General features: G+C 51.8%; 1 protein-coding gene across 3 annotated transcripts in view; it reads left to right on the top strand.

Moving 5' to 3' along the window:
- The window catches only part of Scarb1 (scavenger receptor class B member 1), a 66,951-nt gene extending 53,059 nt beyond the window's left edge, over positions 1–13,892 (top strand). Inside the window, exons 8-13 of one of the 3 annotated variants that reach the window (XM_005344361.2) lie at positions 1,896–2,014; positions 4,693–4,766; positions 6,735–6,786; positions 7,524–7,670; positions 10,097–10,225; positions 13,134–13,206. In XM_005344361.2, coding sequence (XP_005344418.1) covers positions 1,896–2,014; positions 4,693–4,766; positions 6,735–6,786; positions 7,524–7,670; positions 10,097–10,225 — 521 coding nt within the window. In that variant the 3' untranslated portion in view covers positions 13,134–13,206. Of the gene's footprint in view, positions 1–1,895; positions 2,015–4,692; positions 4,767–6,734; positions 6,787–7,523; positions 7,671–10,096; positions 10,237–13,133 lie in introns of all 3 variants that reach the window. The other 2 variants (XM_013350010.2, XM_005344362.2) reach the window with 2 other exon arrangements.
- Positions 13,893–22,483: the final 8,591 nt, after the last annotated feature.

The following is a 22,483-nucleotide window of genomic DNA, read 5'->3' on the forward strand; positions in this document are numbered from 1 at the left end:
TAGGAGATGCGCATAGATTTTTTTTTTAAAGATTTATTTATTTATTAGGTATACAGGGTCTTCCTGCACATATCCCTGCAGGCCAGAAGAGGGCACCAGATCTCATTACAGATGGTTGTGAGCCACCATGTGGTTGCTGGGAATTGAACTCAGGACCTCTGGAAGAACAGTCAGTGCTCTTAACCTCTGAGCCATCTCTCCAGCCTCTAGGTACAATATCTTGAACAAGACATAGAAACATAATACAGTATAACAAAAATAACCTTAAATTTGTGTAAAAATACAAAATCCATACCCATGTAAACTGTTTGAGACTAGTATTTACTTTTTTACTTTAAAAGCAGATACATTTATCTACCCTTTTAACCTATCAATCCTATATCATTTTTTCTTTTCAGAATGAGATCCTAGACTCTAATCTCTTTTGCTTAGTTTCTTCCATGACCATATTATGACAGATATATATATTATATATAATTAATATATATTAATCTTATGAATTTTGAGATATTTATACCTTAAGAAAAGTTTTAGAGATCCAAAATAAAACCTAAGGAGTATGAGATTAGTGGCAATAGGATAGTCCCTAATGTTTGTTTTTCTATTATCCATACCAGGTGGTTCTTTTGACATGAGACAGAGATTTTGGATTTTTCTTTAAAAATCATACTTGGGTTTAGAAAAGGAGAGAGCCACATTCCAATTCCAAGGTCGTCTTTAATTTTAAATTGAATTATAACTACAAAAAGGCCATTTGCCTTATATGTCTGTAGAGAACAGTAAAGACAAACATTTGGGAAGATTTATGAGGTCTTTGCCCTGTTGGAAGTGTGCTATACCATTAGGACAGTTTGCTCTTTTCTAGGGCATTTTCTCTGTGTGATTCCTCCTGTTTCAGAAGTCTCATTTGTCCTGTGGGCTTCAGAGTCCTTAGTTGGATGTTTTTATTCTCCTAGAAAGACAAAAACAAAACCCTGCCTCAACTCAGCTTTGGGGAGTCTCCCTGTTTGGCAGGTTGAATGGCCTTGCTGTTTGATGAGCTATTGCCTCTCCTAATCAAGAGGTCTCTGCTGTTCCAATCTAATCTTTATCAATTTTGATGGTATCCTGTGGGAACAAAAGAAAAACCTCTTCCCCAATGTAACACATATCCCGGTTTCCATTCTGAGGTCAACACGTCTTTGAGGCATATAGGCTGATTTCATTCAGCAGTTCCTTCCATAATCTAGTGTCTCTCGGCAGCTGCCGTTCACTGATCAGCATTCAAAAAACTCAAAGTCAACAGAGCACCATAAAGAATTCAGACACCCTATATAACTAGTAACTCACACATCAGGCCCTTGTCCTGGGATGGCTGTATTGGTGGTGAGGTCCTGTCTCAGGGTCCCAGATGGGAATCTCTCGCCAGTGCTGTCCCCTTACCCCCTTTGATATCAGAGACCCGCCCATGTGCACCCCTGAGCTATGATGCCTGCAAAAGCAGCTCGTGTGTCTCACTTAGCATTCAGACGCAGCTTCCCCTCTCAAATTCATGTGACCTTGATTTTCCTTCCCATTTTCATCTTCCATGATTCCCTCTTGTACCTCTGGCCCCAGGGCCTCCTTGCTCTCACCTCTGCCACACTCCTACCTGGCATGCCTTTCCCTCGCTTGGTGGCAGCTGCCCTCTCCCCTCCTCCACCCACCCCTGCCACTGAATCAGCCACCCTGGCTCCATCCACCCTCCTCGTGACCTGTGCCCAACTTCTATAAGCAGTGAAGGAAGGGGTTCTCCCTGCCTGGTCACCAATGTCACATCTTGTGAATGCCCCTACTGACTGCGGGTCTCTTTCCTTCCTTGTCCTGCAAGTCTGGTCCCCAGCCAGTCTTCCGACCCTGTCTCTCTCCCCCTCCAGGCGCACCCCTGTTCCTGTCACACCCTCACTTCTACAATGCGGACCCTGTGCTCTCCGAAGCCGTGCTTGGTCTGAACCCTGACCCAAAAGAGCATTCCTTGTTCCTGGACATTCATCCGGTAAGTCCTGTGCCCCGCTAGAGTCTGGGGCTGGTTCCTGTGGGTTGCTGCATGCTCCTCTTCCCTCTCACCACCCCCCAAAACACAGCTGGCTCAGACTTGGGTAGGGGAGCCCAGTTCCTTACACAGTGGTGACTTCTAGAACTTCGAGCCATCAAAGGTCCCCAATTCCATAGTTCAGTGATGTCATTACTTTTTTATTGGGGCCTATAAAAAAGATATATGGTGGTAAATTAATTAAGAAATATCAACTGGAATGTCTCCTGCACCAGAGATACCCTTGACAGTGTCAAGACACTAAAGATTTCAAGACATCAGTGTGAGCCACAATGTCTCACAGAGAAATCATGTGGGGAATTTGTCCTGTGTTAACTTGTATCCACTAGCCAGGGCCAGGAGGGTGACTCTCAGACACAGGCCCTCTCTGGTATGCACAGCTCTTCTCTCTGCCTCTGGTTACTGTAGGATGTGTCCAGTCAGGCTGCTGTCCTTACCATTACCTTGGGGAGTCTCAGGATCCCTATCTTGCACGGACACCCATGGCGCCCTGAAGGCATTTTGTGAAAACCTTTTGTTTTACTGGATGGTGATGGAAGCCTGGGTCTCTCACACGTGAGGTGCTCTAGCTGGGCCTTCATCTGGTCTTCAACTTGCAATCCTCCTGCCTCAGCCTGGGTCTCTCACACGTGAGGTTCTAGCTGGGCCTTCATCTGGTCTTCAACTTGCAATCCTCCTGCCTCAGCTTCTAAGTGTGTCTTCACACCTGGCTCACAGCCGAGGGCTATTGCAGAGGAAGGATGGGGACGTGGGAGGAAGTTGTCTGATGTCTAGCTCCCCAGCCAGAAACCTGACATACAGGAAATATTTTATGTCAAGAAAGCCCCTGGGGATAGGGGCCTGGGTGTTGACTGGGGATCTGTCCCGTGGGCCCCTGGATCCATGCTCCAGACTCCCAAAGACACAGGTGCCTAGTATTAACTGTCTAAGCAAATGGGTGTGGCACAGTGAGGCCAACACCCTAGCTTAGGGAGTGGGGACCCCTGGAACTGACACTGGGCACCCAACCTGGCAGAGTTCCCGGGGAGGGTTGCTCAGCCCACCCACGGTGAAGCTGTATGCAGGGTTAGGATCCCCGCACCTCTGTCTGAAAGCCATATCCAGTTTCTGGAGGCCTTTGCCCAGTCCCCTTTGCCCTGGGGACAGGAGGGACCTAGGTGCACTGGACTCAAAGGAAAGGCAATGATGTCCTTGCCCTCTGCTGTGGGTGGCTGTGACTGAAGAGGTGGCCTTCAGCTTTGGTCATCCTTGCAAGAGTCTCATGGTTTGGGCAGGGTTAGCTGCAGTCTCAGCAAACTGTCTGCACAAAGCCCCATCCCAATGTTGGAACCTCATACCGAGGCCTCTTCACCAAGCTTCTCTCATGTTGTTCTAGAACTTTCTCTCTGAGTGAAGTGACGTGGGTGTCAGTTCTCCTGGTGATTATTTGTATGATGATTTTTAAGCATCATGTTTTAAAATAGCGCCGTGTGCAGGAAGCGCTTTGCTGCCGCCTCGGCTAGGAAGTGGCAGATCCTGCATTGCTGCGTCTCAAGAGAAAAGGCCGCAAGCTGCTGTGCACTTAACCCTATTCACCCTGGATCGGGCCCTGTGCTAAGCTTCTGAGCCAGTGGGAAATGTAAACAGATTGAAAAAGCCATACTAGCCAGGCAGTGGTGGCTCACGCCTTTAATCCCACCACTCAGGAGGCAGAGGCAGGAGGATCTCTGTGAGTTCTAGGCCAGCCTGATCTACAAAAGCTAGTTCTAAGACAGGCTCCAAAGCTACAGAGAAACTCTGTCTCAAAAAACAAAACAAAAGAAAAGAAAAAGCCATCCTTACTGCATGCCCCACACTCGGGAGTCGCTGTCTGAGGAAGCTGAGTGAGGGCAGGAATTTAAGCTCAGTAGGTGGAGTACTTGCCCAGCACCCACAAAGCCCTGGGCTCCATCCCAGCACCGTGTAAAGTTAGGCGTGAGCCAGCCCCCAGAAGGTGGAGGCAGGGAGGTGCAGAGTTCAGGATCATCCTTGGTTACGTAGCTAGCTGGGTTCTAGCCTGGGCTGTGTGAAATTCTGTCTCAAAACAAGCTGGGCAGGGGTGGCACAAGGCTTTAATCCCAGCACTTAGGAGGCAGAGGTTGGCAGATCTCTGTGAGTTCGAGGCTAACCTGACCTACAGAGCAAGTTCCAGGGCACCCAAAGCTACAGAGAAACCCTTCTTGAAAAACAAAAATCCAGATGGAGATCACCTCTTTGGTGACAAGGGGACCTTGAGATGGCAGGTGTCCTATCCCTTCGTCAAACATGCGCTGGAAATTTCTAGAAGGGTGGCTGCCCCAGCCTGTTGCCTGGTTCAGGTGGGGGAGAAGTCCCTCAGGACCCCAGGACTCCCAGGACTGGAGCAGGCTGGGAACTGGCCTCCGTGGTCTTTTTTTTTTTTTTTTTTTAAAGATTTATTGTGTATACACACACCAGAAGAGGGCACCAGATCTCATTACAGATGGTTGTGAGCCACCATGTGGTTGCTGGGAATTGAACTCAGGACCTTTGGAAAAGCAGCCAGTGCTTGTAACCTCTGAGCCATCTCTCCAGCCCCATGGGCTCCGTGGGTTTACCGCTCTCCTCTCTGTTTTTGGCTCCAGGTCACTGGGATCCCCATGAACTGTTCTGTGAAGTTGCAGCTGAGCCTCTTCATCAAGTCTGTCAAGGGCATTGGGTGAGTAGGTTGGAGTCGCAGCTTCTGAAGGCATCAGGGACCAGGAGGCTCCATGCATTGGCAAATGCAAGGCATGGGACAAGGCAAAAGTCCATCCACTTCTGTCTTCCCTATGACAACGTCTTTGCTCTGGATGGAGACCCAGCCTGCACCCTGACACTCCTTCATTCCCCCTTTCCTAAGATCTCTTCTCCATCAGCCAGATTGGTCAGCCCAAACTGTCTTCCTCTTCTGGAGTAGAATACAAAGATTGCAATAGAATAGTCGCCTGCTTGCATGTCTGTGCACCGCGTATGTGCAGTTCCCACAGAGGCCAGAAGAGGGCGTGGGGTCCCAGGGAACTGGAGTTGCAGACAGTTGTGAGCCACTATGTGGGTGCTAAGAACTGAGAAGACCTGGGTCTTCTGGAAGAGCAGTCAGTACCCTATAAACCATCATTCCCTGGGTTTACTTTAACTTTGTGCACAGACTGACACTGTGAAGGCTCCTGCCACGTTCCACGTTTGCCAGGTAGAGACTTGGTAACAGAGTCCAGCCTTGGAGCTGATCACGCCCAGGGTCACAGACCGAAGGCCTGGGGACCACTTAGAAGGCTGTGATTGAGGAAGAGATGGGCTCTTCCTCAGCACGACCTCCAGGTCTCATACTCAGAACCCAGCTCTGACCTTCTGTTGAGGAAACTGAGGCCAGGAAACCCTGACTCAGCTAGACTCCAGCGCGAGCACACACACGCACGCACTCACGCACACACACCTCCTCTTCATTGCTGGAAAAGCACTCTCTCACTGAGTTATACCGCCAGCCCTCTTTTCAGCTTTTATTTTGACACAGGGTCTCGCTAAATGGCCCAGGCTCCTCTTGAACTCACTCTGTAGCCATCATGGCCTTGAACTTGGACCTGCAGCCCTAGATCTGGCTCACCCAGGCTCTTGAAACTGGAGGCCAAAGTGGGCTGGCTTGAGCTCCTGAGGCCAGCTTCCAAACACTGATCTGTTCCACTGCCTAAAATACTCTTTAGAATCTTCATAGATTTATGGAGAGGTGGCAGGAATGGAGATCTTTGTCCCCTGTCCCCAGCACCCTCAGCATCGTCAGCTTCTGGCCGTAGCTGTCACAATAAGGAACCGAAGTCTAGTGCTGTGTTATTGCTAAACCCTTTCCCCTCAGCTTCAGCTTCAGGGTGCAATCTGCTCAGGCCTGCCGGCTCCTGTGGCTATGACCTGTGTGTGCGTGTGTGTTTCACGCACACTTTCTTCCCTCGAGACAGGGTTTCCCACTGAAGCCCCAGCCAGCCCTGTCTCTACCCCTCTCAGCCCTGGGGTCAGAGGCTCAGAGCCACACACAGCTTTCTATCTGGGTTCCGGGATCTGACCTCAGGCTCATATACTTGAACAGCAAAAGTGTTACCCAGTGCACCATTCTCCAGCCCTGCGAAGGTTTCTCCTCTAGCCTCTGGGGTATGTGAAAGTACTTGCTGGATCTAGACCTGTGTGGTGGGGATCAAGTTCAGCTGTAGACAGCTCTAAACACAGCCACCCAGGCTCCTGTGGGATGAGATTCATTGTTATTTTTTTAATATATTTATTATGGGGGGCACAGGCATATGCTGCAATGCATACGTGGAGGTCAGGACAACTTTTGGAAGTGTGTTCTCTCCTTCCACCTTGTGGGACCTGGGCATGGAACTCAGGTCATCAGGCTTGGCAGGCAACACTGTTACCTGCTGACTCTTGCCACGCCCCTTAATTAATTAATTGATTGATTGATTGATTGATTGATTAGAACCAGGGTTTCATGTAGCCCAGGCTGTTCTTGAACTTGCCTTCGAAGCTCCCGCTACATCTTTCTCTCCCATTTTCTTGTGAGGTGTTGCTGATTGAACAAGGCCTGGCACACAACTAAAGGCTCTACTGAGCAACACAACACCCTTCACCTTCTGTCACTCACCTTGTGTCCTCTTCTCTCTAGGCAAACAGGGAAGATTGAGCCCGTGGTCCTGCCCCTGCTGTGGTTTGAGCAGGTGAGGGCTCTGCGGGGCCGCAGGGAGCCTGGGGGTGGGGCCTGTGTGTGTCGTGTGTGAGGCAGTTGGAGAGAAGTGCAGGCCTGGCTTATTTATTTTATTTCACTTTGATGCTAATGTTAGCTTAACTTCTGGCACCTGAATGTAGTTATTCATATGGAAGTTTAGCCTACATGTATGTATGTGTGTATTCCACATGAAAACCTGGTACCCACAGAGGCCGAAAAGAGCATCAGACCCCTTGGAACAGCAATTGCAGGTGGTTGTGGGCCAGCAAGTGGGTGCTGGGAAAGGAGCCTGGGCTTTCTGGAAGAGCAGCCATTGCTTTTAAACCACCAAGCCATCTCCAGGGTTTGCTAACATCCCCTTCCCCCGCCTCTCATCAGGTTCACTTCTTGTCTGAGGCGGTGCTGGAGATTGGTACCAGGCCAGCTGATCTTTTTCATGACCCTTTAGGTCCTAATTTTAGGTTCTAACTGGTGAAAGAGATGAATCTTGGCGGGGGGCGGGGGGGGGCTTTGGGGTCAGATATACCTTCCGTTGATTGTCCAGTGCCTCATCACATCGGTCTGCGAACAACAAAGGCAGCTGGGAAATGTAGTTCTCCTTGAACTTGAAGCAAACAGGCTCTGGGACTCTTTGGTCTAAGTTTGGGAGGGGCGAGACACAAAGGGAGGGTTCCGGGAGATGCCATGTGCAGCCTGGCCCTCCTCACTTGCTCATCCATCCCTCTGCAGAGCGGGGCCATGGGCGGCAAGCCCCTGAGCACGTTCTACACGCAGCTCGTGCTGATGCCCCAGGTGCTTCACTATGCGCAGTACGTGCTGCTGGGACTGGGCGGCCTCCTGCTGCTGGTGCCCATCATCTACCAGTTGCGCAGCCAGGTAAGTAGGCGGGGTGGCAGGACTGTCTGGTCGGGTTTTTCTCCTGCAGCGGGCTCTCATTCTAGCTCCTCTGGCGTCCTGCTGTGACTCTTCTCTGCCTGTGCTGGAAGGCCCTGGACCCTCCCCGGTGGGTGCTGGGCTGAGAGAAGTACCCCGTCATTTGACCAGCAAGTGGGTACCTCTTGCCTCAAGCTCTGTGGAGTTACCCACTGCAGGTGGAGGTGGGAGGCAGGGTCTGGCCTGGTCAGAGAAGAAATGGAAGACCAAACAAAAAAAGACAGTTTACCCAAGGTAAAAGATAACAAAAGGGAGGGGCCAGAACTGGATGTGAGACGGAAATGGGAGGAGTCACATGTGGGCTCCTGAATTTGAATTTTCTAAGAGAAACAAGTGTATCTAGTTAGAAATTTTGTTTAGCCCAAATATATCAAAATTTGGAGTTAAGGGTTAGCTCAGCAATAGTGCTCTTGTTAGCCAATGCAAGGCCTTGCATTCAGTCCCCAACAGTGACAGAAAAAACTGCAATCACAAGTACTGAAAAGATAAGGAAAGAGGGAGGGAGAGAGGAAGGAAGGAAGGAAGGAAGGAAGGAAGGAAGGAAGGAAGGAAGGAAAGAAGGAAGGAAAGAAGAAAGGAAAGAAGAAAGGAAAGAAGGAAGGAGAGATGGAGAGATGGCTCAGTGGCTGGGTACACTTATTGCTTGCAGAGGCCTGAGGTTTGATTCCCAGCACTTGCAAGATGATTCTATAACTCTCGTTCCGGGAGATGTAACAGGCACGCACACGGTGCATATACAGGCAGGCAAAATACTTGCGCACATAAATAGATATTTAGAAACAGAGAAGGCGTGCAATCAATAAGCTACAAAGGCTCTCTCCGGTCTCTTCCAGATTTAATCTTTGAAATCTGGTGACTATTTCACACCAGGTGTGATGGCTCACACCTGTAATTCCAGCATTTAGGATGGAGGTTAAGGCCGGAGGATTGGAAAATCAAAGCCATCCTTGGCTACATGTAAAGTCTGAGGCCAGCCTGGGCTACATGAAAGCTTGTCACAAAAAAAATAAAAGGAAAAGTGTGGCGAAGACATGGGTGGGGGTGACTTATGTAAGAAAGGAAGCAAATTTGAATGAAAAGTGTAACCCTAGGGCATGCAGCCCCTAAAAGCAGGAAGTAAGGGGTGTGTGTGTGTGTGACTAAAGCCCTAGTTCCCTTCTGATCTTAGGACCAAACATCCACTCGTGGTGAGATTTTTTTTTGAGGCTGTGTCCATAGATCTTGGGGTTACAAAAATGAGCAGAACTTGCCGCTTGAAATTCAGGGCCAAGTCTCTTCACGTGACGTTGATGGTGAGGGCTGTCGTTGTGAAGCCAGGACAGTTGAGGACAGACAGGGTGACGATCAGCTGTGATGGGGGAGGGTCAGTGTCTGCCGGCAGGGGAGGGGTCAATGGCCTCCCACAGGGAGATGTCCTGGGGCCACCGACTTTCTGCTTGGGAGGGGGGGCGACGACTTTCTCTCCTACCCAGTCAGTCGGCTGGTTTTCTTTCTGAAGGTGTGCTTGCTTGCTTGCTTGCTTGCTTGCTGTGGGAAGAACAGGCTGCCAGCACCCCACTTCCCTCTCCGAGCACTGGCGCCCGGGTCTCATGTCATCTCGAAGGGACATCTGGGAGCCTCTCCAGGTTGACTGTAGCCTGGAGTGTCTGATTGACACCATGGGCTGGGCTCCTAGGCAGCTTTTGCTCTTCTCGGCTGCTGCCCAGTGAGAGCTGGGCCAGCTTCTTCCCGTCAACCATTGCAGAAGAGAGAGGGATCCAAAAATAGAAGGCTTCTCACTGCACCTCGGGGTCTGGGGTCCAGGCTGATCGCTCTGCAGGTTTCATTAGAGGCCAAAACAGCAGACCACACCCTACCAACTTTGTGCTTACAAGACTAGGCCTCACGTGTGTGTGTGTGTGTGTGTGTGTGTGTGTCTGTGTGTGTCTGTGTGTGTCTGTGTGTGTGTATGTGTGTCTCGTTTTTTTTTTTTAACTGCATGCTGGATGATAAACAACATACTCACCCCTACATCAATCTTAAGGGGAACACAATTATGTTAACATTTACCCCTGATTAAAAACTCTGTGTACTTGGGGAAGTGGTTAAGTGAGCTTAACCCGCCTCAGGCCCTGGGTTCAAATCCAGCCCATCTCCACCAAGCCAGACCAGAGGAACCCAAGCTCTCTCCACATTTGCCCTACGGCGGCCACCTCCGCCCCTCACTGCCTGTTGGTGGCTCTCCATGCTCTGCTCTGTCCATCTTCCGGGGCAGTTCTCCACGGTGCAGGGTGGAGGACTCTGCTCGCCTCTTCGCTTCTGGGGGAGCCCAGGGTCTCCTTCCCCAGTGACCCGCGCGCGGAATGTAAACGAGCTTGGTTGTCTTCCAGGAGAAATGCTTTTTATTTTGGAGTGCTAGTAAAAAGGGCTCCCAGGATAAGGAGGCCGTTCAGGCCTACTCTGAGTCTCTGATGTCACCAGCTGCCAAGGGCAAGGTTCTGCAAGAAGCCAAGCTGTAGGTGCGTACCAGGTAACCCTCCCCCCCCCCACCTATCTTGCCTGTAGCCAATCGACCTGTTCGACCCTCTCCACCTGTAGATCTGTCTGGGTGTCATCCACATGGAGAGCCACTCTCCCGACATCATCACAGTGGGGCCCGTCTAGCCTCAGTTTCTGGGACCTTCGGTCAGTGACTGTCATTTATGAGGTCCCATGAGAAGATAAAGTTAGTAGACCCAGTTGCTTCTTCGTGCTCCATCCCACGCGGTTGGCTAATGCAGGTCCCTGGGCGTCCTAGAAGCCCAGAGACTCCTGCAGCCCAGAGGGTTTGAAACTGTATTTTTCTGGACCTCAGAGGGTATTTTGGTGTAGAAGCCACACTGGTTCCAGTCTGGAATGAGGGTTTAAGTAATTTAAGCGTGGTTGAGCGCCAGCTGTATACTCGGGCCCAGGCCTGGAATAGGATCTCAGGGTGAGCACACAGGATGTATAAGGCTGCTCAGAACAGTCCAGAGCTGTCTGCTCTGTGCAGTACTGGGGTGGGTGGTCCCCGCGACTCGCCTACCGCCCACGCAGGTATAGCTGGTGGCCTGGCTCACTCAGCAGCCCACCTTGCGGGGATCCGGGGCAGTGCTTCTCCAAGACCTTCAGGACCAAGGGGAGGCCGAGTCCTGCAGGGTGTGTCCCTGCCTGGGAAGTGGCAGGCAGAGCTATGGGCCCTGCAATTTGAGGTTAGCAGAGGTGAGTCGTGTCCCAGAAGAAGCTGCTATTTGAGCCCTTGCCTGCTTGGGTGTGAACACATCCTTAGAGGGAGCTGGGAGGGTGGAGGCCACAGCTCGACGCCTGGGATTCTGGGAGCCAGCTGGCTACTGCCAGCAAAGTCAGCTGTCGGAGAAGAAGATGAAAGAGAGCTCTGGTGGGTGTGTGAGTGTCCTGGTAGATGCCACCTCCCCAGAGGAGGGAGGGCAGGCCCGACTGGGCCTCTGCAGCCCACTGGGTCCCCATATGTCCGTGGAACTGAAGAAGGGTTCTCGTCCAATGGGACTTCCAGGAGGGGTGGAGGGTGAGGTCTTTTATCTGCTGCCTTCCAGCTGCGGCGCCCTCTGCAGGTGATATTTGGTATTGCCAGAGGGCAGGGAAGGCATCCTGAGTGGGAGGTATGGGACTCCCAGGGTGCAAATGCAGGCTCCAAGCAAAGATTAGATAGTCCCTTCAGTCCAGATAGACCACAGCCTTCACCCTGTCCAGACCCCAATAAAACAAATGAAACCGTGGTTTCCTCTTTATTTTCCCAGCCTGGTCCCGTGTTTGTTTGGCTTCAAGATTCCCTTGGGCTATGGAAAGTGATTTGAGTTCCCACTCCAGGGGACACCCCAGCCCTGGCCATGGGCTAGAGAGGGCACTGTCTTCCAAAGACCAGCCTCAGCATGTGGGGTGGACACGTGGGTCCTTGCAAAGGGGGTTACCCCACCTCACTGCCTAGCCAAGTAAGACTTGATGAGGCCCCCACACTTTGCCTTGCACCTGGGTGTGGGGGTGGCCTCTGGGGCGCCTGCTGTTGCTGAAAAAGAAGGAAAATAGGGCCACTGCTAGCCCAAAGGGTATGACTCTTTTTAAAGGGTATGAATAAGGAAAAGGCTTTCCCTCCGGGCCTTACTGTGAGGTGGGGGTTGGCAGGCAGCGTTGGCTTTGTAGTCAGGTGCCGTGAACAGACAAGGGTACAGAGTGGCCTTTGTGGAAGTGCTCTGAACCGCTGTTTCTCATTGGTCTGTCTTCCATTCTCCATTGTCCTCTGTCAAACACAGTGATGGGGGAGGGGAGGGGAAATCTGCCCTGGCTCCCCTGGCTGTCCAGTGCCTTGTGGATTTGTTGCATGTATTTTTCTTGGGAAAGACCAAGCAACAGTCAACTCTGGTTTTACTCTCTGGCAACAAGGGCATGCTGAGTCACTCAGACTGGCTTTGAGCTTGTAAGCAATTCTCTTGCCCCAGTCTCCCAGTACTGAGATTCCAAGCACATACCACTACTATGCCTTGTATCCCCCTTTTATTCCTGGTTCTGTCTGTCTGCCTGCCTGCCTGCCTGCCTGTCTGTCTGTCTGTCTGTGGGTGCTGGAGATTGAAGCCAGAGCCCTTTTACTGAGTGTGTTCCATCTCTGAGTTTCACCCCCAGCACCCCGTTTTTATTTCTGAGTGAGACTTTCTCACATGCTGGGGTGCTGTGGCTTATAGGGGGAGGGGAGACTGGCTTTGGTCCAGGGAGAGGATGCTCCCACACCCACAGCCCTCTCTGTCTGCCCTGTGGTTTCCTTCCATGCTGCAGGGTGCAGCAGGCCTGGGATGTGGGGTGACAGTGCCTCTCTGTCCTAGGGGAGGACGGTCAGGGACAGATACCCAGTGTTTTTATCATTTTCCTAATCTTTCCTGATTGAGTCTTTCAACATCTGTGCCATCTCCCCCTCCTCCGTACTTTTTCCCCTTCCTCCTTCCTATTCTACTGTCCCTTAAGGCCCAGAGGCCACCATCGCAGGGATTTGGTAGGAAGGAGTCTCTCACCTCCATGAACAAGAGCCATTTTTAACAGCTGGTCCTGGCCTGCCGTGTGACTCTATTTTAAACTTGTCTTCCTGTGGACAGACATTTAGGCCATTCCTAGTTTCCCTGGGCAACAGTGCCATACACCCACTCTGGACTCTCCACTGCCCTCCTCACTCTGTCCTGCCAGTCTCTCGGGCCTCAGTTTCCCCAACTCTAAAGGGAAGGAATGAGCCCCAGTGACCCGCAGGACCAAGGCTTCCCCATGTGTAAGAGAGCAGAGTCTCTCAGTTCACGGCAGTTGGCACTGTGATGGGGAGGAGGTCGGTTCTCTGCTGGTGGGATGTGGGGCGGAGGGGACAGGCTAGTGATTCAATCTCTTCTTTCTCCACAGGGTCCCAAAGACACAACGAGCCCCCCAAACCTGATAGCTTGGTCAGACCAGCCACCTGGTCCCTACACCCCGCTTCTTGAGGACTCTCTCAGCGGACAGCCTTCCAGTGCCACAGCCTGAGCCCCTAGATGTCACGGCACACATGTGCACAGACGTGTGCAGAAACACTCAGGGACCAGGGACAGAGTCGCTGCTGAGGCCGCCTGGTGGCTACAGACACTCTCGTCTAAGTGGCTGTGAACCAGGCTGTAGGGACCGCAACTGCCACCGGCCCCTCCTGCCCAGGCCCTCCACTTCATGCTGCCCTGTCTTCCTCCCTCAGGCTGAAAGCCTCCGTCCCCACAGAAGACAGATCTGTCACTCCTAGGGGCTGGGCATACTTTCGCCTCCTGTGCCAAGGCCAGGCAAGCCGTTCCAGATCCCGACGGGTCTACACACACACCCTGGAGCTGTGTCTGGCCCTTTTCCTCCGGTCTCTGCCGTGTCACCTAAACACTGAACTGGCCGCTGCAAGTGGCCAAGGTGGCAGGCCCCTCAGGGTCCTAAGTTTTCAGGTGTGGTGTCAAAGGTAGAGAGGCGTGGACCATCTGCCCTGGCACTTTGTCCCCTGGTATCTGGCCTGGTTGCCTGGTGCACCTCCCTGGACGGTGGGGGACAAGGAGGCTCATTGCCAACATCTGCCCCTTTTTCTACTGGAAGAGGAATTTTATCATCTTTTGGAACTCATGACTGAAGCAATAAACCTTTTCACGAATTCAACACTGCCTTCCATGACTGTCTGCTGGTGAGGGCTGGGGCTCCGGGGTCCAGACCTCTCCACTCATTCAGGTCTTGTTCCCCCTGGTGTCAGGCCAGCACCCACCCCTAGCTACTTTTTCACTTCAAGCCTGATGTGGTACGTGGCTCAGATGCACCAGCGTCAGGCTGGCTGTGTCCTTTCTCTGCCCTTTAGAGCCCCGCAGGTCTTCTACAGTCAGTGCCCAGGGCAGGAGCATCCTCATCACCCACATGGCCCGGGAGGAGCTAGGAAAAGGGTTGGGAGGAAGAGTCTTAAGTTTTGACCCAAGTTCAAGCCGTAATAAGGGGGCCGTTTCCCCCTGGTATCCTTGGTTTAGAATAAAACCACGCTTTTCCCCTAAGGGACTCACTAGGAACTAAGCAAGAAATTCGCACCGAGAACACCGAAAAATGCATCAAGCAGCTCTGATTGCCACAGTCCGCACCCTCTCCCCTTTCCAGAATTAATTTTAGTTTTGGGTGGGGGCCTTTGCCTTGGTGTGGGTGTGCAGGCCGGAGGACCGACAACAGTTGGTTCTTTTCTCACTCTGCGGGGCCTGGGGATCGAACTCAGTTTCTCAGGTTTGGCAGCAAACTCCTTTACCCACTGAACCCTCTCCCTGGCCCCGCACTTCCCCTTCAACTTGCACCGTTCTCTTCCTGCTCCTCTACCTCACGTTAACCCTTCCATGGTACTGCGCAGCATAAACAGCGATATAAGGTGGATATTTTTATTTTTGTTGGCTTTTTTTTTTTAAGACAGGCTCCAGCTTTACAAGGCCAACCAGGACTAGAACTCATCATCCCCCTGCCTCTGTCTCCCAAATGCTGGGGTAGCAGGCATGCCCCACCATATCCAGATTTATGATTTTCTATGACCGGGAATAGCCAACCTTTCTGAGCTTTTCAGGTGGTTGGTCGTGAACTTCTGAGCTCAGGGAATCCTCCATCCTTGTCCTCGGCATGGCTGGGACCAGAGACATGCACCTCTGTGCCCAGCTTCCTGTGTCTTTTCCTGGTCTGCGCCTGCTTCTACTGCACCAGAGAGGGAACTGGAGCACTTGGAGGCAGACATCCCTGCTCAGGGGTCTGGAAGCTCTAGTGGGTTGGGACAAGCTGGTTAGGGTTCTGTGGAGGTTCTTGCCAGCCAGATACTTGCCTTTACCTGGCTTTTACGGGTGTGTGGGAATTCCGGCCTGGCCTGCTGCCTCCTTCCACCTTCAGCTCCTGTTCCCCCAGTGTGCAAGAAGCGTCGTCCCCCCACATTGCATGAACACCTCTAATCTCAGGCCTGGGATGCAGAGGCAGGAGGATCAGGCGTTCAAGGTCATCTTCAGCTACATCATGAGTTCAAGACCTCAAGCCTGTGTTATACATAAGACCCTGTCTTAAGGGGCTGGAGAGATGGCTCAGCGGTTAAGAGCATTGCCTGCTCTTCCAAAGGTCCTGAGTTCACATTCCCAGCAACCACATGGTGGCTTACAACCATCTGTAATGATGTCTGGTGCCCTCTTCTGGCCTACAGGCATACATGCAGACAGAATATTGTATACATAATAAGTAAACAAATTTTTTTTTTTAAAAAAAAAGACTTTGTCTTGATGGTGGCGCACGCCTTTTATCCCAGCACTCGGGAGGCAAAGGCAGGCGGATCTCTTTGAGTTCTAGACCAGCCTGGTCTACAGAGCTAGTTCCAGGACAGGCTCCAAAGCCACAAAGAAACCCTGTCTCAAAAAACAAAAACAAAAACAAAAACAAAAAGAGACCCTGTCTTAAAAGAAGGGGGGGGGGCTGATGGGGTGGTGCACATTTTTTATCCCATCACTGAGGAGACACATAGATCTTTGTGACTTTGAGGCCAGCCTGGTTTACACAGAAAGTTCCAGGCCAGCTAGGACTACATAGTGGGATTCTGTCTCAAAAAAAAAAAAAAAAAAAAAAAGCAAAACTTGGAGTCAGACCCCACTTCCCAGTGCCACCTCCCCATTTATTGTGACCATCTTCTCAGTATGTAACATTTGGCAGTCAGCTAGCTTTGCTTGTTCCAAAACATTCTCAGAAGGACCCACACAGCGGGAGGCCTCTTCCCCTGCCGAGCAGTGTGCAGGGATCAATGCCATCCGTTGTCGGCCATCAGTCATGCAGGGTATTTTTACCCAGTAGGCTGGCACGCCCACTGATCTTTCTCCACATTTATAGAAAGCTGGGGAGTGGAAATAACCTGCTTGCAAAAGCTGGTTGCCCAATCTGCTGCATGCTGGGAACTAGCATGGGAAGGTTCCCCCACAGGGGTGTGAAAGAGGCCTGAGCTCTGGAGACGCCCCACGGCCAGGTGGTCCCTGTTGAGGTCCAGATCTGGGAGATGGTCACTTACAGCGCCCCCTGCTGACTGCTGGGAAAGGATCCTTTTTTGGTTTGTTCCGTGTGTGTGTGTGTGTGTGTGTGTGTGTGTGTGTGTGTGTGTCTGTCTGTCTGTCTGTCTGTCTGTCTACCACACCCAGCTTTCTTAAGGTGCTAAAACTCAAATTCACCAGGCGGTGATGGCGCACGCCTTTAATCCCAGCACTTGGGAGGCTGAGGCAGGCAGATCTCTGTAAGTTTGAGGCCAGCCTGGTCTACAAGAGCAAGTTTCAGAACAGGCTTTAAAGCTACAGAGAAACCCTGTCTCAAAAAAACACAACACAAAACAAAAAAAGACTCAAACTCAGATCCTTGTGTTTGCACTTCACTGACTGAACCATCTCTCCAGCCCCTCCTTTGTTGTTGTCTGTTTGAGACAGGGTCTTGCTGTGTAGCCCAATCCGACCTGAAACCCTAGTCAATCAATCCTGCCTCAACCTCCTCTCCAGGGCTAGGGTTCAGGTGTCTGCTACTACTCCCTATTTCTAAAAGCTTTTGCTTTAAAAATAAAAATAGATAAATAAACAATGTTTGGGTTTTCAAGGCAGGGTCTCTCTGTAGCTTTGGCTTTCCTGGAACCCTCTATGTAGACCAGGCTGTCCTCAAATTCCCAGAGATCCACCTGCCTCTGTCCCCGAATTAAAGGGTGAGATTAAAGGTGTGCGCCACACCTGACTTCAAAAATTAAATGTTTGAAGAGGAAGCCATGTGTCTGTGAGGTTTAGACCTGTCTGGCCGGCAATATTCTGTGGCACCCGTGAGGGTTGACAAGCAGCTCTTATACCTGCAGGCCCTTCAGGGTGGCTCCTGGTTCCTTGGAGGACCTCTGTAGGTCTCACTCATCCTACACTGCCAATCGTGTGTGTGTGTGTGTGTGTGTGTGTGTGTGTGTGTGTGTGTCGCCCCTGGCCATTCTCCTGCCTCATCCGGGCCTCACTTTCTTTTTTTTAATTTTTTTATTTTTTGGTTTTTCGAGACAGGGTTTCTCTGTGGCTTTGGAGCCTGTCCTGGAACTAGCTCTGTAGACCAGGCTGGTCTCGAACTCACAGAGATCCGCCTGCTTCTGCCTCCCGAGTGCTGGGATTAAAGGAGTGTGCCACCACCGCCCGGCCGGGCCTCACTTTCATAATCAACTCTGTCCCAGCCACACTAACTTCTCTGGGAAGCCCCCTGTACTGGCTCTTTATGGCTGTCAACCTGACACAACGTAGAATCAGCTAGAAGCAAGTTTCAGAGAGGGCTTGCAGAGATCCAGCTGGCCCCGGGGGCACAAGTTTGGTATTTGCCTTGACTGTTAACTGAAGTGGGACGTCCCACCCTGAATGTGGGCGGTGCCACCCTGAATGTGGGCGGTACCACCCTGAATGTGGGCGGTGCCATTCCCTCCCTGTGTAAGAGAGAAGCAAGCTAGCTAAGCGTGAGTAAGCAGGCAGAATGGGCGTGTTTGTTTCTCTCTGCGCTTGACTGGATGGGATCGGATGCCTCAACTTCCCCAAAGTGATGGGCGGCGATTTGAAACTGTCACACGTCCCTTCTTCCTCCGTGTTGCTGCTGTCACAGCACTAGAAACTAGGGCACCCCCAGCATGACAACCACGCCCTCGATCTTTCCATCTCAGCACCCTAGAATGCTTTTTTTAAAATATTTATTTATTATGTATACAATATTCTGTCTGTATGTCTGCAGGCCAGAAGAGGGCACCAGGCCTCATGACAGATGGTGTGAGCCACCATGTGGTTGCCAGGAATTGAAAACTCAGGACCTTTGGAAGAGCAGGCAATGCTCTTAACCACTGAGCCATCTCTCCAGCCCCCCTAGAATGCTTTTTACCCCAGATGATGCTAAGTGTTTTGGGACACTTGAGATTTTAACTCTGGTTGCTGAGGTCCCCTCCCCCGCAGCCCTGACCCGGCATGTAGACCCCAAGTATGTGACCCCAGAGCATGTCAGCCTTCTTAGAGGCCAACTGGTTCCGAAAATATCTGCCTAGAGCCTGTTGTGTGTGTGCTTGGCACCAGGGTCCCGGGGTGGGGTGCCAGTGGAGGTACCCACCCGATGCCCGTCTTCTCAGACGGCTTTGCTATCAGAAGCTTACAAGGGGCACGGATAAGTTACACACCTTGGCACCCTGCCCCTTCTTACTCCCCCTTTAAAACAACACACCTGAAGCCGGGTGGTAGCAGTACACACCTTTAATCCCAGCACTCAGGAGGCAGAGGCAGGCGGATCTCTGTGAGTTCGAGACCAGCCTGGTCTACAAGAGCTAGTTCCAGGACAGGCTCCAAAGCTACAGAGAAACCCTGTCTGGAAAAAGAAACAGCCCACTTGAGGCAGAGAGCAGGGAATCTGACACTCAAGGAATAATTTAACTATGTAGCAAGTTAGAGGCCAACCTAGGCTGCATGAGACTCCTGTCAAAGAAACAAACCAAAATGAAGCCAGGCTCACTGATGCCTGCCCGTCACCCCCAGCGTTCAGGAGGCTGAAGCAGGAAGATTAAGAGGCTAACCTGGGCTGCAGAGCGAGGCCCCTGTCTTACAAAACAAGAAATGAATTTTAAAAAAATCAGTGGGCAAATGCTAGAGTCCCTGCAGGAGATGGGGCGGCCACGGAGGTAGTGGAACCTGCTTGGTGGCTCCTGTGTTCAGGCTCTGTCTCTGGAGTATATGAAAGTGTCTGCCTGGCTGCTCCTGGCTCCCATATGTGTTCTACGCCTTCTGTTCTCCAGATAACTATCCAGAAGTCTTTCTGAGATCGTCATCTGCCACAGCTTGTCCTTTTCCCTCCTCCGAAGGCAACCCCTTCTACAGCCATCCTGCACCTACAGAACCAGCTTCTGGGCAATTCCAAGATCGGTCACTAGGGGGCAGACTGCACACATGGGATGCCCAGTGGTGCCTGTAAGAGCCAGGGTCCTCCAGTTCCTGGGATGTGGGAAATCCACAGGATGGCTCAGGGTTTGGTAACCTCGAGCAATTGCACTTTATGTGTGTTCCAGAGCCTTCCATGCCAGAAATACTGCTTTAATAATCTGCAGAATTTGTAAGGGTCTTAACCGTAAGAGGCTTAGGAGCAAGAGGGAGCCCCTAAGCTAGAACCCAGGGCTCACAATAGGGGCTTTGGCCATGGAAACAGGCATCTGTGGTGCTAATCTCTGATCTAGTTACTGGGCCGCCTTGGAGCAATTCCCACATCTCTGAATTTGTCAGTGCCAGCTCATAGAGAGGGGTGACGATCACTGCCATGAAAAACCCTGGCAGCATCTGCGAAGACAGAACAGAAAAATGCACAGTGGTGCAGGCCTGTGACCCCAGGAGGCTGTGGCAGGACAATTTTAAGTTTGAGGCCAACCTGGGCTTCTTAGCAAGGAAATAAGAAAGAAATGGGTTTTCTGGTTGGCCGCCGTGTGCCCCGTGTTCTCCTGTGCAGTGGGATCGTGTTGAGCTGAGTTTCCTAGAAGGAGACAGAGGATTATGACTCAGGGGTATCCCTTGGGAGAAGGATTGGGCTCAGTAGCCAATGGCAGTTGTGCAAGAAAGGCTACAAGCATGCAAGTATAAAAGAATTGGGACAAGAAATAGCTTGGAGCAGCTGCAGTTACAAGGAATGGCCACCAGGGGTCGCTGTGTCTCCAGTCACTGGGGCTCCTGAACCAGAATTCGTCATCCTTAGCCACTCTGGGTTTCTGTGGTAGCTTTAAGGCAGAGGGACATCTACTTCATAAGGCTCTGAACATATTAAAAATAAAAAACAAAAAGTAATAAACTAGGGCTGCATAGAACATACTATTAAATATGTTTACATTTAAAAGGCTCCCACACAGAAGTACTCTGGTGTTGCCATGTCTCATGGACAATGTTTATGGACTTAGTGACAGTTCTTTTAGCCCAGGAAGCCAGGCACTGGCAGAGGACATGAGTACTCATCTTCAAAGTAGACACGGGGGTCAGGCCACACAGCCGTCCTTGGGGTAAGTGGAAACTATGAAATGGCAGATTTGGGGGGAGGGGCTGGAGAAATAGCTCGGCAGTTAAGAGCGCCGGCTGCTCTTGCAGAGGACTGGAGTTCAGGTTCACCATCCACATCAGGTGGCTCGCAACCATCTGTGATTCCAGATCCAGAGGATCTAACGCCTTGTGCGGGCATTGCACTCACGCGTGCACACATTCACACGCACATATGAGGAGCTAGTGCCATCATTCCCCTCATTTTTTCAAGGGGGAAACTGAGGCACCGAGAGATGAGGTCATAGTTCATGGTCTCCAGGCTGGTAAAGAAAGAGGTTTGCACCCCCAGCAGCCTGGTCCAGTTCTTGAGTGCTCCCCACTTGTTCTTCATTGTCCAGTGCCCAGGTCAGCCCACTGTGCTGCTGAGCGGCTCTCGGGACCCTGGAAAGGGTTTCAACCCAAGATTGGAAGCATGGCAGGTGTGAGACAGGAGACCTCAAGAAGCCTGGGGAGAAAGAGAGGGGTCACAGGCCGAGGTCTAGCATAGTGCTTCTCCACCTTCCTCACGCTGAGACCTCTTAACACAGTTCCTTATGTTGTGATGCCCCCATAAAATTATTTTCATTGCTACGTCATAACCGTCATTTTCCCAACTGTTATGAATTGCAATGTAAATAATTTTGGAGACTGAGCTTTGCCAAAGCGGTTGCAACCCACGGGCTGAGAACTGCCAGTCTGGAAGGAGCCCCATTTACCGGGCCAGGCTGCTCTGATAAGATCCCAGGCCCGTCCAGTTCAGACTTGTCCCAGACAGGTGGCAAGTGGTGGGCAGGGCAGGAAGAGTCATGCGTCTAAAATTAGCGCCTGGCTTCCAGAGCCTGTTCGCAGGACAGTGAGACAGCAAGTGTGTGCGTGGGAAGGGTTCCCTAGGATTTGGGGGTTATGTATGCAGCTTTAGAGGAGCTGGAGAGAGGGGTGCTGGGGTGTCTGCAGGTCCTCGCTTTGTGGGTCACAGGCTTGTGTGGAGGAGATAGAGGGGCGTGCAGGAGGCAGGAAGGGCTTGCAGTTGGCCACTGTGCTCATTTCTTTCATCTACCTGTCACCTGCCTCCCCGCTAGGATATGGGACTCCATGTCCAAGCCACCCCTCCCCCACTCCATGTCTCTACAGATGAATAGGCAAGGCCTCGTGTGTAAGCTGGTGGACACAGCACAGTGGCCTCGCTGGTCTCTCTCTGTGTCTGTGGCCACCATCTGTCTTCTGCTGAGCCACAGGAATGTCTTCTGTTTGAGGAGCGGGGACCCAGGGATGACACACAGGCCTCTCTAATTCAGCTTTGTGTAGTTCTTGGCCCTGTGGTCTCAGACTGTGGGCAGCAGCTGTTTGGGGGCAGGACATGGTTTCCCTATGACATCAGCGTTGGCAAGCAAATAGGCAGGGGTGGGAGGCCAGCCCTGTGGCTGGAGGCTGGATGGCGTTGTGTCTCCCCGGGCAAGGCTCTGTGACCATATCATGCCCACGTCCAACTCACAGGAAAACCACTTCCTGCCCCACCCACTCCAGGGTCCAGATGAGGGTGGGCGAGAGGGACATTGTATGGACATTACGCTGAGGACAGTTCGAAATGGTTTTCAGATGTGTGAAGGAATGTGGAACAAACCCCATGACCTGGGACAGACCCGGGCAAACTGCCCTGCGATACCACACTTTACCAGCAGATGCCGCTATTGGTCACACGGCAGGGTCCAGGCAACCGGTCTTGCTCAGGGGCAGGACTTGAACCTGGGACTGAAGTAGAGACTCTGAGGCCAAGGGCTTCCACACTGCAGGTATTTACGGAAGGCAGATGGGAAAAGCATGGCTGTCCCAGAAGCTGGCCAGAGAGAGTAGCTGCATGAAGCGTGTGGGTTTCTGGGTAATGGTAGCTCGCTCCTCTCCTGCGGCCCCTACCGCTCAGGGAGGCAGGTGGGTCTCTCTGAGTTCAGGCCTGGGCTACAAATCCTCACTGAATTAATTTCCTGGGAGGAAAAAAAATAAAAATCAATGCCTGTCCCTCGGTGCCAGACATTAAACTCCTTCTCGGGATCGGCGGTGGCGGGCTGTTTTGACAAGGGCGAGAATGGAGACGCCCGGGAGACCGGTGGAAGCCCGGTCGATGCTTCACTTCCTGACACCCGTGCCGCTGAGCGTACTGTCATTGAATCGGGACGCGTAGCCACCCGCTCT

Source organism: Microtus ochrogaster, chromosome 2 (assembly GCF_000317375.1).
Source record: "Microtus ochrogaster isolate Prairie Vole_2 chromosome 2, MicOch1.0, whole genome shotgun sequence".
Classification (NCBI taxonomy): Eukaryota; Metazoa; Chordata; class Mammalia; order Rodentia; family Cricetidae; genus Microtus; species Microtus ochrogaster.